The sequence below is a fragment of the Carassius carassius genome, chromosome 23, assembly GCF_963082965.1.
Source record: "Carassius carassius chromosome 23, fCarCar2.1, whole genome shotgun sequence".
In the NCBI taxonomy this organism is placed as follows: domain Eukaryota; kingdom Metazoa; phylum Chordata; class Actinopteri; order Cypriniformes; family Cyprinidae; genus Carassius; species Carassius carassius.
The window spans coordinates 20,595,186-20,608,672 of record NC_081777.1 but is presented as its reverse complement, the minus strand read 5'-3'; the positions used below and the strand labels follow the sequence as shown (position 1 = coordinate 20,608,672).

Sequence of the window (13,487 nt, the reverse complement as noted above, 5' to 3'; positions counted from 1 at the left end):
GTAAGTACACTATAAGTACATGTTAGTACACGTACTGTAAAATAAAGTGCAACCAATATTTTTTATTTAATTAAAAAAAATTTTTTTTTTTTTTTTACTAAGATCTAGACACCAATTGAATATATATATTTTTTTTATCTCCACATTACATTAATGAGAATGTGATTGTTTTCCCCATTACAACAATTATAATTTGAGGGGGAAATATACTTAATTGTCATAAAAACAAATCATAAAACAAACTTTGTGTTCCTAAATATTTGCTTTATGATCTGGCCAAATAAGATTTAACCCTGTACAGGGATTAATGAGTGACTTCTGCAAACCTGTGTCTGTATGATGCATGTGTGTATTTGTTGTTTAGTATGCAGGAAGTGCCTACCAGACTGGCTGGTGTGAACTGATAAAGGGAGAAAGAGAGCAAGAATGAAAGTGCAAGTAATCTCATTAACTCGTGTTATGAGTGAAGGCCAGCAATCATGTTTAACTGGCCTTCGGGGAATCATGAAACTACATAAAGCTCACTCCACTTAGATCATTAGAGAACACACCTCACCAGTGCACACAAACCAATGCTGCCCGTCCATACATGTTTAATATTGAGGAGTGAATACTTCACAGAGGGGCAGAGTGCATTACTAACATACTAAAGCACTAAACCTCTTGAGGCAATGTGTTACGGTGATTTTGCTCTGCTTCATGCTGAACAAAATCCTTTGACCGTATTAAATTCACTTAGAGCCAGACCTAACCCTTTTTTTATAAAATGTAGAGATGCGCCATATTCAAATCTTTACTATTTTGTCTTAATAACTGAAAAACAAAACACTAAATTAGATTATTAGTCTTTTTAAAGGAATAGTTTATCCAAAAATGTATGTTTACTGAAAATGTAGTCACCCTCAGGCTATTCGAAAAGTAGATGAGTTTGTTTCTTCATCAGAATCGATTTATTGAAATTTAGCATTACATCACTTGCTTGACAATGGATCCTCTGCAGTGAATGGGTGCCGTCAGAATGAGAGTCCAAACAACTAAGAAAAACATCACAATAATCCACATGACTTCAATCCATCAATTCATGTCTTGTGAAGTGAAAACTGCATGTTTATCAAAGAAAATCCATCAATAAGGCATTGTAACTTTAAACTATTGTTTCTAGCCACAATACGAGTCCATAATCTATAATAAGGCTTCATCCAATGAAAAAAATCCAGCACTTGTTGTCCTCTCACATCAAAATCCACTGATATATTTGTTTAGAACTGTTTTGGACTGTCAGCTGTCAACTGTTAAGGTGCGTTGAATGAATTTCCATTGTCAAAATCCAGTCATTTCAGTAAAAATCTACACAGTTTTAAGTGAGGGTGAAAGAACGCGGCTTTCGCACATGGTTCAAGTTGGTCATGTTAATGTTGACCAGCAGAGAGCTGCTTAGTTTGAAAGTAATTTCTGTGTGAGCAACACTACTGATAATAGATAATGGACATTTTTTAATGAAATATTGCAGAAATTTTGCTGATCTAAATGTAAAAATAGAGGAAATGACAAATAAATATATGATATGGTACCAATATGTCTTGCATCCCAAATTTCACACAGTATTCTGTGAGTATGCGTTATGTCACAGTCCTTGTGAAGGAGTTCCACATGCTGAACAGCTCATCTGAGTGTGTGTTGTGATTGCTATTCTGTCTCAGGCGTTGTACAAATATGGGGTCGTAGCTTGTTTTCATTTCCCAGGCTCACACAGTCGACACAGTCCTCAAAGCCTAAGACAGAAGGTAAACAGACAGACAAAAGGATGGCCCCTGTTCCCACAGTGACCTCTGAGACCCCAGATTTGTTGTAGTGTGTGTGTTAACCTGTTATGAATGGCCATTCATTCACACTCTCATGCAGTTGTTTTCCTCTTTCTCTCTCTCAGGTGGTCGTTCCCACGCGGGTTGGTCAAGTGTATGTATATGACACAGGGAAAAATGAACAGGATGAGTACGACGTCCCCAGACACCTCCCACCCACCCAGGATATCTATGACGTGCCGCCCACCCGCACCCAGTACAATCAACAGGTAAATGATTCATCTGAACAGATGCATGTGTGCATTGATTATGTCACTGTGTTGAATTTCATATGCACTTTAATGTCCAAGTGAAGATCGTTACATTATAGGTTATTTGATATGTAGTAATTTGTGGATAAGCCAGTAACTGATGATAATAGTCTTTAAGTGTATCTCAGATGTCTGCAGTGTGTGTGTGTGTGTGTGTGTTCGTAATAGATGATCATTACACACTCTGAGACTGGTGAAAAACCTCCACATTGATTAAAAATACAACCAAATGAGTTCACTCTTACCTTCTTAATTTCTTGAATTATTTTACTCTATGTAAATGCTTTTTTCTTTTGCTTGTTTTTCCTTTTTCTTTCTTTTGCTTTATCTTGCTTTTGTTTTCTCACTTTTTATTTATTTCCCTATTTTGCTTTCCTTTGCTTTGTTTTTGTTCTTTCCTTGATTTTAACTTCACTTTTCAGGAATTTTTTCACTTTATTTTGCTTTCTTTCACACTTCCTTTTGCTTATTTTTTATTTATTTAATTTTATGGTTTTTTGTTTTTCTTTGCACACTTTCTTTTTCTCTTTCACTTTCATTTGTTCTTGCTTTCATCCTCTGTCTTACTTTTCTCCATCTTTCATTCATTTTCACCAGCCTTTTCTTCCTTTCTTCGTCTCTTTATTCCTACATCCTTATATTCCTGTTGGCTCGATGATTGCATGCCTATTTTTAGATGAGGTCATGCATTACTTGCAGTGGAAGTAGATATTTCAGTGTCTGGAGGCATTTCAAAAAGAAGGTCAGCATTGTATGTGTGTGTGAAGCAGAATATCCTGAGACTGCTGTGTGTGCACACATGTGTGCATTGTGTGTATATGAGAGGGAATGTGTTGTCAGCGAGATCAGTCCTTCAGTGCAGCACACTGCAGCACGCAAACACACACACACTAGAGTAGAGAGAGACAGACAAAGCCTGGCTCACGGCAAAGGCCACAAATACCCAGACCTCGCAATTCCAACACACACACAGCCTTTAGCACAGCCATACAGAGAGAATGAGAGAAACAGAGACCCAAGCACATGCTGTAAATGACAGAGGAGGGGACTAAACAGGACAGATGAATCGAGGCATCGATATCACTTTGTCAGTTTTTTTGTGCACAACACACAACAGTATTCCAGTACAAGTGTACAAACACAAATGACATAACATTCACTAATAATAGAATCATCTAATTCACTAATCTCATTTATTGAATCCAGCAAATTGCGTAAGTAATGACCCAAACACGGAAAAGTAAATACAGTGAAAACTGTTTTTCATTTTGTAGGCTGATTTTTAGAATGTTTAGTGATGGAGGATGTTATGTATTAAAGCATAGGGTAAAGAATGAGGCATTTAATTTATTCACGATTTAATGACACAGCTCTGTACCAGAATGTTTAGCATCTCCTTAATCTAGTTCATTAAAGGTTAGTAAATAAAATGCAGGTTTTTATGCAAAAAAAAAAAAAAAGCCTGTGCAGCAACTGTTTAGTAAATTCACTCAATTTTCTCACTCAGTTTTTCATACCGACCAAAAATGCTGCAAGCCAAACCACTTCCACCTCAAAATCGCTCCAAATGTCATTGTAACAAATCGGCGTCTCTCAGATTAGAGCGATACAGAGGAAAAAACCATGGACGTTTTATCAAATGGAGCTGGCACAGCGGCTGCTGGATGCTCAATGAGAGGTTTTGGTATTCATGGGTTGTCCCGCCTTGCAGGCTCTCCTGGGGGCGCACGACAGATTGAGAGCCATTGTTTAGCCAGCATTATAAATGATAATGGTGTTTGTGTAAGGATGTGTGTGTATGTGTGCGATTGGTGCAGTATTGATAGAAGTGTGGAGTAGACATGACTTCAGAAGTCTCCAGAACATATAAAAGGCATATATCAGGATTCTTTAGGATTGAATTTGTGATTGTTATTCGAGGTGTAAATAGTTTAAATCAGTGGATGTTTGAGAGTGGCATAGCATCTTGATCTTAGACAAGTAATACGATTTTTAACTCTAATATTTAAATGCAAAATTTAACATTTTCACTTTGTACTGTATATAACATGCATTTCTGTAGAATCATCAGGAGCTCAGGGGAGTAATAAATGCAGATGGAGTGGTATATAATGCTTGAAATGTGACATTTTATTTGTCCATAAAATAATGTCTTGTACTGTATGACAACAGAAAGTCTGTCTAACAGCTGCATTTGTTATAATATACATTTCTGCCATTACAATCATTAGAGGTCAGTTTGTGAACGACTGGTTTAAATTATTAATGCATAAGTATTAAACTGAAAATGTACTATTGAAATTTACCAGTCCTTATGTGTGTGTGACACGAACTCTATCTCAGACAAGATTAGACTTCAGCTTAATCCAAATTCCTTTGACCTGATTTCACCCATATCAGATGCAGTAGTGGAAAAATCACACTTTTACTGCTAGCACTATAAGACTTTATTGGGTTTAATCCTTTACTAACATTCGAGCATGGTGAGCCTTTGTGTGTATGTGCGTGTGTGTGTGTGTGGTTATTTTTTCTTGTTTGTACCAGTTGAGCTGCACGCATTATTTGATATTTATATCAGTCATCAAAGACAGGAAGTCACACTTCATTTATAGCATGTCTTGAAACTCAAGTCAAATTTGTTGTTGTAGTGTTGGGTGCATGCATAGCTCTGTGTGTGTGTGTGTGTGTGGGGGGGGGGGGGGGAGTTACCTAATTATACATCTGGGGGCGCCCTCAACTGGAAATATGTTCCATAAATAAAATATATACATTCATTTTTACATTAATCTAAAAACGGTGCCTTGGTGGGTAGGGTTAGTCTCTAATTGCAAACATTTTTTAGATATATAAACTATGAAAGTATATGATGTGGTGAGTAAATGTGGTGAGGTTATACTATACCTGGGGTAGATTTGTCATACCTAAACATAAAATGAAGATAATCATCATATATGTAGATAGATAAATAAATGTATGTGGATATATGTCTTAGTGAAATACATATATTATACTATCATTCAAATGTTTGGGGTTATTTAGATTTTTTTAATATACTATTATACTATTACTATACTATTATCACAGTTTCCACAAAAATATTCAGCAGTTCAGCTGAAGGATCATGTACACTTACGACTAGAGTGTTGAAAATTCAGATTTGCCATAACAAATGTAAAAATATATTCAAATAAAAATGAAACAGTTCTTTTAAATCACAATTATAATTCACATTTTTATTATTTCTTAAAAAATAAAAATAATAATAATAATAATAATATATATATATATATATACAACCCGAATTCCGGAAAAGTTGGGACGTTTTTTAAATTTTAATAAAATGAAAACTAAAGGAATTTCAAATCACATAAGCCAATATTTTATTCACAATAGAACATAGATAACGTAGCAAATGTTTAAACTGAGAAATTTTACACTTTTATCCACTTAATTAGCTCATTTAAAATTTAATGCCTGCTACAGGTCTCAAAATAGTTGGCACGGGGGCAACAAATGGCTAAAAAAGCAAGCAGTTTTGAAAAGATTCAGCTGGGAGAACATCTAGTGATTAATTAAGTTAATTGATATCAGGTCTGTAACATGATTAGCTATAAAAGCTTTGTCTTAGAGAAGCAAAGTCTCTCAGAAGTAAAGATGGGCAGAGGCTCTCCAATCTGTGAAAGACTGCGTAAAAAAATTGTGGAAAACTTTAAAAACAATGTTCCTCAGTGTCAAATTGCAAAGGCTTTGCAAATCTCATCATCTACAGTGCATAACATCATCAAAAGATTCAGAGAAACTGGAGAAATCTCTGTGCGTAAGGGACAAGGCCGGAGACCTTTATTGGATGCCCGTGGTCTTCGGGCTCTCAGACGACACTGCATCACTCATCGGCATGATTGTGTCAATGACATTACTAAATGGGCCCAGGAATACTTTCAGAAACCACTGTCGGTAAACACAATCCGCCGTGCCATCAGCAGATGCCAACTAAAGCTCTATCATGCAAAAAGGAAGCCATATATGAACATGGTCCAGAAGCGCCGTCTTGTCCTGTGGGCCAAGGCTCATTTAAAATGGACTATTTCAAAGTGGAATAGTGTTTTATGGTCAGACGAGTCCAAATTTGACATTCTTGTTGGAAATCACGGACGCCGTGTCCTCCGGGCTAAAGAGGAGGGAGACCTTCCAGCATGTTATCAGCATTCAGTTCAAAAGCCAGCATCTCTGATGGTATGGGGGTGCATAAGTGCATACGGTATGGGCAGCTTGCATGTTTTGGAAGGCTCTGTGAATGCTGAAAGGTATATAAAGGTTTTAGAGCAACATATGCTTCCCTCCAAACAACGTCTATTTCAGGGAAGGCCTTGTTTATTTCAGCAGGACAATGCAAAATCACATACTGCAGCTATAACAACAGCATGGCTTCGTCGTAAAAGAGTCCGGGTGCTAACCTGGCCTGCCTGCAGTCCAGATCTTTCACCTATAGAGAACATTTGGCGCATCATTAAACGAAAAATACGTCAAAGACGACCACGAACTCTTCAGCAGCTGGAAATCTATATAAGGCAAGAATGGGACCAAATTCCAACAGCAAAACTCCAGCAACTCATAGCCTCAATGCCCAGACGTCTTCAAACTGTTTTGAAAAGAAAAGGAGATGCTACACCATGGTAAACATGCCCCGTCCCAACTATTTTGAGACCTGTAGCAGAAATCAAAATTGAAATGAGCTCATTTTGTGCATAAAATTGTAAACTTTCTCAGTTTAAACATTTGCTATGTTATCTATGTTCTATTGTGAATAAAATATTGGCTCATGTGATTTGAAAGTCTTTTTGTTTTCATTTTATTAAAATTTAAAAAACGTCCCAACTTTTCCGGAATTCGGGTTGTATATATATATATATATATATATATATATATATATATATATATATATATATATATATATATATATATATTTTTTTTTTTTTTAGCCTTGGTGTACATATACGACATCAAAAACATTAACACTTTTGTACAGTAGTGTATGTTACAGTGACTTGAATCACTAAAATAATGACAGTCCAGAGTAGCTTGCCATAGGACAACATAGCTGGTGACTTTTATAGTATTTCACACAATGTAATCTTTGTTCTTGTGTTAAATTGGTCATTTTTTATGAAGACATGGAAGGATTTAGTAGCTCTGCATAGCTCCGCTAAAGGCTCTCCACACACACACACACACACACACACACACACAAAATCTCCTTTCCTATCACACGTTCAAAATTACATCCTGACCACAGAGCCACTGGACAGGTAGCAAAGAGAGAGAGAGATTGTGGGTGAAGGTTGAGGTCAGCATCTCTGCAGCACTGCTGATTTCCTCCAGCTGTTCCTGTCTGAGGCCGTGCTCCTGTAATCTCTCCACATGGGAGTGTGTCCCCGGATGTACCTGTGTTCCCTCCGACCCCCATTCATCCAACTGCCTCAATCCCAATTCTGCTCCAACATGCACAAAATACAACGGATGGAAGGAAAAGGGAGAAAAAGACAAAAAAGGACAAAGTATGCAGGAGAAAGTATAAAGGAATCAGGGGATGTAAAATAAATGACAGAAACAGACAAAGACAAATGCACAGCCCCTCCCTATTAGATTCCTTTCAACTAATGTACATTTCTGGTCAGGGCTGATCTACTTATAACCACAGATCTATGTCTTGAATTTGTATTTATTTTCATTATTTAAACTAGCAAATGAGTTGTATGTGTCTTTTTGACCCTGTTCCTCTCTCTGGATCCCAGGTTTATGATACTCCTCCCATGGCTATGAAAGGCCCACCCAGTAGAGATGGTCAGGAGATCTATGACACTCCACCTAGTGTGGACAAGAGCCAGCTGCACTACCAACAAGCGGTAATACTATGTTCTTGTCAGACTGACACAAATCAATTACACTCTGGTTTTATGTACACCTTTGATCTACACATTAATGGGGGTTAAAGAGATCTATTTTTCCTGAAACAGAACACCACTAATGGTCTTATATTGACAAAATGCATTCAGAATAGTATCGTTATAGTATATTCTAGTATATTTCAGTCATTTTGCTACCTTTAGCCAGACTTGGCAACTGAATTAGACCGCCTGCTACAAACACATGCCACTCCTCCAAAACCCTGCCCACTAATGACATCTCAACCAACCCAATGACAGCAAACCTTACAGTGTAAAATGATTCACATGCAGAAAGAATTTCTGATCAGCTAGTCAGTCACACAGGACACTTTTTTCAGTGACATCTGCCAGGTGGTAGAGAGTGTATGTGAGCTGTTCCAAAAAACATTAAAAAAACATTGGAACACATTCAAACTGTGTTCATTTAGTAAATCCTAAGTGTGTACAACTTTTAAATTAATTCAGGGAGTGCAGAATATTTGGGTTCCATATGGACCCTTTTCTCATCTAAGGGGTTTTCAGAAGCAGAAGTCATTATAGTTTGGTAAACTTCTGTAATGGTGAAGGGAAACTTCAACAAATATATGTTTTTGTGTTCCCGTCTGCTCCAATTGCAATGAAAAGCCCACAAAAGTATTTATATGACTTTACTAAAGTGAAAATTGTATTGAGGGATTGATTATATTGGTCAGTAGTGATAAAGATGTCAAATCTGCTACATTCAGCATTATCTAGTTTCCTGTATTTTAATACCAAGGTCATAAAAAACTAAGTACAGTGTTATAAATGTATATAGATTTTAAGAAGACGGGAAAAAAAGAAAGAAGTCTCTTGGTTATCATTCAATTTTAGACATTGTTCTTTTTCATTTCCTCTATTTTTATATTTAGATAACATGTCTAGAGCTTTGTTTAAGTTGATTTTTAAAAACACCAATTATTTAATTACACTGTTAAATGACTTAAGCAAATTTCTAAATGCATATCCATTTTTAATATTTAGTAAACATTATAATGCTGTGATGCCTAAATTCACTTTAACATTTAAAATGATTGACTGTTGATCAGCTTATCAGAATTTGGCCAGAATTTTAATAGCCGTAAAACCCTAATGAGTTCAGTTATGATTATACAAGGCTAGTTTTGGTAAACACATTATTCCTCTTTACAGGTATATGACATTCCTCCATCTGTCAGCAAAGATGTTCCAGATGGTCCATTCAGGGAGGAAACATACGACGTTCCTCCTCACTTTGCCAAGATGAAGAGTCTGGAGAATCAGAACCAGGCCTATCTGTCTCAGATCCCAGGCGGTCCTGAGTCTCCTATACCAGAGGACGTCTACGATGTTCCTCCACCTCAGCTCATAGGAAAACGACAGCCTGAAGGCCAGGAGATCTATGACATCCCTGCCAGCCTGCGAAAGGGCGGCCCACAGGACCACCACCCTGCAGATGTGTATGACTTCCCCCGAGAGCGACCAGCAGGTGAAGAATCGGGGGATTATGTGTATGATGTGCCTCCGCAGGTGGTGCGTGACGCAGCGGCCACCGAGGAGCTCACTGTGAGCTTTAAACGCCTGTCAGCGTCCAGCACGGGAAGCACCCGCAGTAACCTCTCAACATCTTCTCTGGACATGGTGCCAGTGCGGGATTCTTCTGGTCCTGGCCGCCTGCTGCTTCTGGATCTAGACCAGGCCATGGAGCGGCTGTCCCGTCATCAACAGGCTGTGGAGAGCTCCGTGTCCCTCCTCATGTCATTCATCAGTGGGAACTGGCGCAGCTCTACTCAAATGGAGTCCAATCTCCCTGGCATCCGACAGGCCGTGGACCGCATTCGTGTGGCTGTCAGGGACCTGCTGGAGTTCGCTAGAGGAGCCGTGGCCAACGCCACCCAGGCCACCGACCGCACACTGCAGACCAAGCTCAGCAAGCAGGTGCAGAAGATGGAGGAGGCCTTCCAAGGTCTGGTGAGGTACAGTCAGGCGCTGGACTCCTTGGGCTGGTCCCCTGTGGCTCTGATGGCACCTTCTACAGGCACCGGTGGGGACGACCTAGACCGGCTGGTCATGTGTGCCCGAGGCGTGCCTGATGACACCAAGCAGTTAGCATCGTTCCTCCATGGCAATGCATCTTTGCTCTTCAAACGGACAAACAAACAGCAGCAACTGCCGCTGCCACCCGTTCCGCATACTGGTGACGTTCTGGGTCAGCTGACCAACAACAACATCTCAGCATATCAGTCAGGCACACCTGAACGGGCCAACATCCAGTCCCGTCCATTACCCTCTCCTCCCAAATTCTCAGCTGAGGAAGAGACTCCAGACAGGCCGTGCGAGACGACAGAGGAGGGGTGGATGGAGGATTACGACTATGTTCATTTACAGGTACGCTACCTGTAAAATCATTGCAAAACATTCAATTGTTTCCTTTTTTGAGCATTCGGTATGCTTAAGGATTGCTCTTGCTGTGCAAAAAGACCCCAGAGTATATTATTTATATTTACTTAATATCTATATATTTTATTGATTATTATTCAAATTATTTTTCAGTATATATCATTATTTGATTTTATTATAATTTGTATAATTTGATATTATGAAAACAATGTTATATATAATATAGTATTTTATATTTTTTGAAAATTTGTAAAAGCTATGACTATGGTTTATTTCTACCACACTGTTTTAGACAAACACATTTTTTAATTTTTATATTTTAAATTGTAGGTAATAACTGTAAAGGCATGTTTGAATGGGCATTTGATTTCTGTAATGTGTTCCACAACTGAAAATGGCTGTGTTGAGTTTATACTGATATTGTACTGCCCCCTGATGGACTAGACAGACATCTTCAGTCTGTTGGGATTCACTTTTGTTTTTTTATTTACACAACAGTGGGAAGATGTATGCTGGTTGTGATTTTATTATTGGTTGTGCACAATAATAATTTAACATGGTCTTGTACTCTTTTGCTTAAATGAAGGTGTTACATACATTTTTGAATATGCATTACAATTGTTCACCCATCTATCCATAATAGTAAACTCTTTACTCTTTATTTAAATTTATTTTCTTTTTCTATTTAAGGGTAAAGAAGAGTTTGAAAAGAACCAAAGACAGCTGTTGGAAAAAGGGAGCATCAAACACAATAAGACTCTACTGGAACAGCAACAGGTATATGAGACTATAATAACACTTTATTCACAGAGCTCTCTACAAAGTGACACAATATTATTTTTGAGGGAGTTTTATATAAATAAACAAATAAATGAATAAATAATAAGTAAACATTTGTAACACTTTTTACAATAGTAGTATTACTCACTTGTGTCCCCAACAGCTAAAGCAGTTTGAGCGACTGGAGCAGGAGGTCTCCCGACCAATCAACAGTGACATTTCAGGCTGGACTCCGCCCTCTCACTACCCGCAGACTCCGCGCAGCAAGCTGTGCTCGGGCGACCGGCAGCTGCTGCTCTTTTACATGGAACAGTGTGAGGCCAACATCACCACGCTCACCAACGCCATCGACGCATTCTACTCCTCCATCAACAACAACCAGCCGCCCAAAATCTTCGTCGCCCACAGCAAATTCGTCATCCTCAGTGCTCACAAGCTCGTCTTCATTGGAGACACGCTCTCCAGGCAAGCCAAGTCTTCCGAGGTTCGCACCAGGGTGGCCCAGCACAGCAACACACTTTGCGAAAAGCTCAAAGACATTGTGGTCAGCACCAAAACGGCGGCCCTGCAGTACCCCTCACCAGGGGCCGCCAGAGACATGACGGAAAGGGTGCGGGAGCTGGCGGGCTGCACCCAGCAGTTTCGCATGGCGCTCAATCAGCTACTGGCCATGTGAGTGCAGGGGTGAACGTGCCCCGGGACAGTCCATGCACAGAGCCTGTTTTCAACTCACTGGACAAATGTACCCTGTGCCATGAGCTTTTTATCTCCAAAGGACAAAATGATTAATGGGCAGAGCCATTGGTTGTAAATGAATCATTGTAAATATTTAAGTTGCTAAATGTCAGGGACAATGAAACGCGGCGAATGCAGGCGGTTGAGGAATTTTTTGAACCAGGGAGGAGAAAAAGAAGGAAAATATCTAAAGAGTAGATTTAAGAAATTATGCATTATTATAGCTATAAGTGTAATTATTGCTCTGATTATTATTATTATTGTCAACATAATTATTATTATGAGATGCTGACTAAAGGTGTTTAAAATTTGAATCGTGTATGTAGAAGTACAACCATTTCCATGGAAGATCAACAATGGAGGTTTTTTTAATGAATTGTGCCTGTTAGAAGCAAAAATGGCATTTAATGTTTATCCTCTTGCTGTTGTTCGAAGAGGCTGATCACAAAGCATGCTGGGAGTGAGCCAATTGGCAGACCTAAAACATTCTTCTCATTTACTGTGAGAGTACAGAGGACTTATTTACCCACATTTACCAATGCAAAGCATCAAGAACTGGTGGAGAACACATCAATTTTGGACTACTTTGGGAACATTTTGTGAAATTGAAATATTTCTTTAATATTCCCTGCCTGAAAGCTCTCGAATGCCTTTTCATGGCTTTGCCCCTTTGGCAAGTTTTAAGCTAGTTTGAAAACATATCACGTCATTATTTGAGATCTGATTATGTCCCTAAGAAGAGCCAATATTTAGTCTTTCAGCATCATTTGACCTCCACTGTAGTGTCACTTCCTGCTGGACAGGTGCATTGTGGCCACATCCTGAGTGTTCCTGATTACATATTTATCCTTTTTCTCTCCGATATCGCACCACATCCAACATAGACAGTACATAAATGTACTATATCCAAAACCAGCTTTTTTAAACTCTTCCTCAATTGCATCCATTTCTGAATGGAGACCTGAACCACCTGTCTGGACTTCCCTCGCCTTGTCGTTTTGCTCCTTGTTGGTTGTATTCTAAATTTAAGAATATGTCAGAAAAGTAGTTTAATGAAACTTATTAAACTTTTTAAGTACTGCAACATGTTGTTGTGCATATAGTCAAAATCCTTATCCAGTTGAAAAAAAATAAATAAAAAAAAGAAGCATTTAAGCCAAATGGTGACCTGATGTATGTTGTACTGTTAATCTGTTCTCAAATCTGTGTTCAAAGATTTGAATGATATTGACATATATGTTACTGTAAATTGCATAACTGGAAATATATGTTTAATATATTTTCATTAAAAAAATAAATTCCTGTCCATCTTGCTATTTATCATGTTTTTAGTGATACCAGTTAATTAAAAACATATGCATTTAATACATTTTCATATTGTTCAAATGGTTGTCAATGTAATGTGCATTGATAATGCATACTGATCATCTTGCCAATCACATGTCTGGTAGGATTACTCATTTGCCTGCCAGTATGATAGTGGGGAAGCATTTATAAGACACCATAGCTGCAAATAA

The 13,487-nt window shown here is 38.3% G+C and overlaps 1 protein-coding gene across 3 annotated transcripts in view; it reads left to right on the top strand.

Annotated features, from left to right (window-relative positions):
- LOC132101456 (breast cancer anti-estrogen resistance protein 1-like) overlaps positions 1–13,276 on the top strand; it is a 104,203-nt gene extending 90,927 nt beyond the window's left edge. For 2 of the 3 annotated variants that reach the window (XM_059506444.1, XM_059506442.1), the window contains exons 3-7: positions 1,928–2,071; positions 7,906–8,016; positions 9,229–10,443; positions 11,146–11,232; positions 11,399–13,276. In XM_059506444.1, coding sequence (XP_059362427.1) covers positions 1,928–2,071; positions 7,906–8,016; positions 9,229–10,443; positions 11,146–11,232; positions 11,399–11,911 — 2,070 coding nt within the window. In that variant the 3' untranslated portion in view covers positions 11,912–13,276. The remainder of the gene's footprint in view (positions 1–1,927; positions 2,072–7,905; positions 8,017–9,228; positions 10,444–11,145; positions 11,233–11,398) is intronic. The other variant, XM_059506445.1, reaches the window with a different exon arrangement.
- The last annotated feature ends 211 nt before the right edge of the window (positions 13,277–13,487 follow it).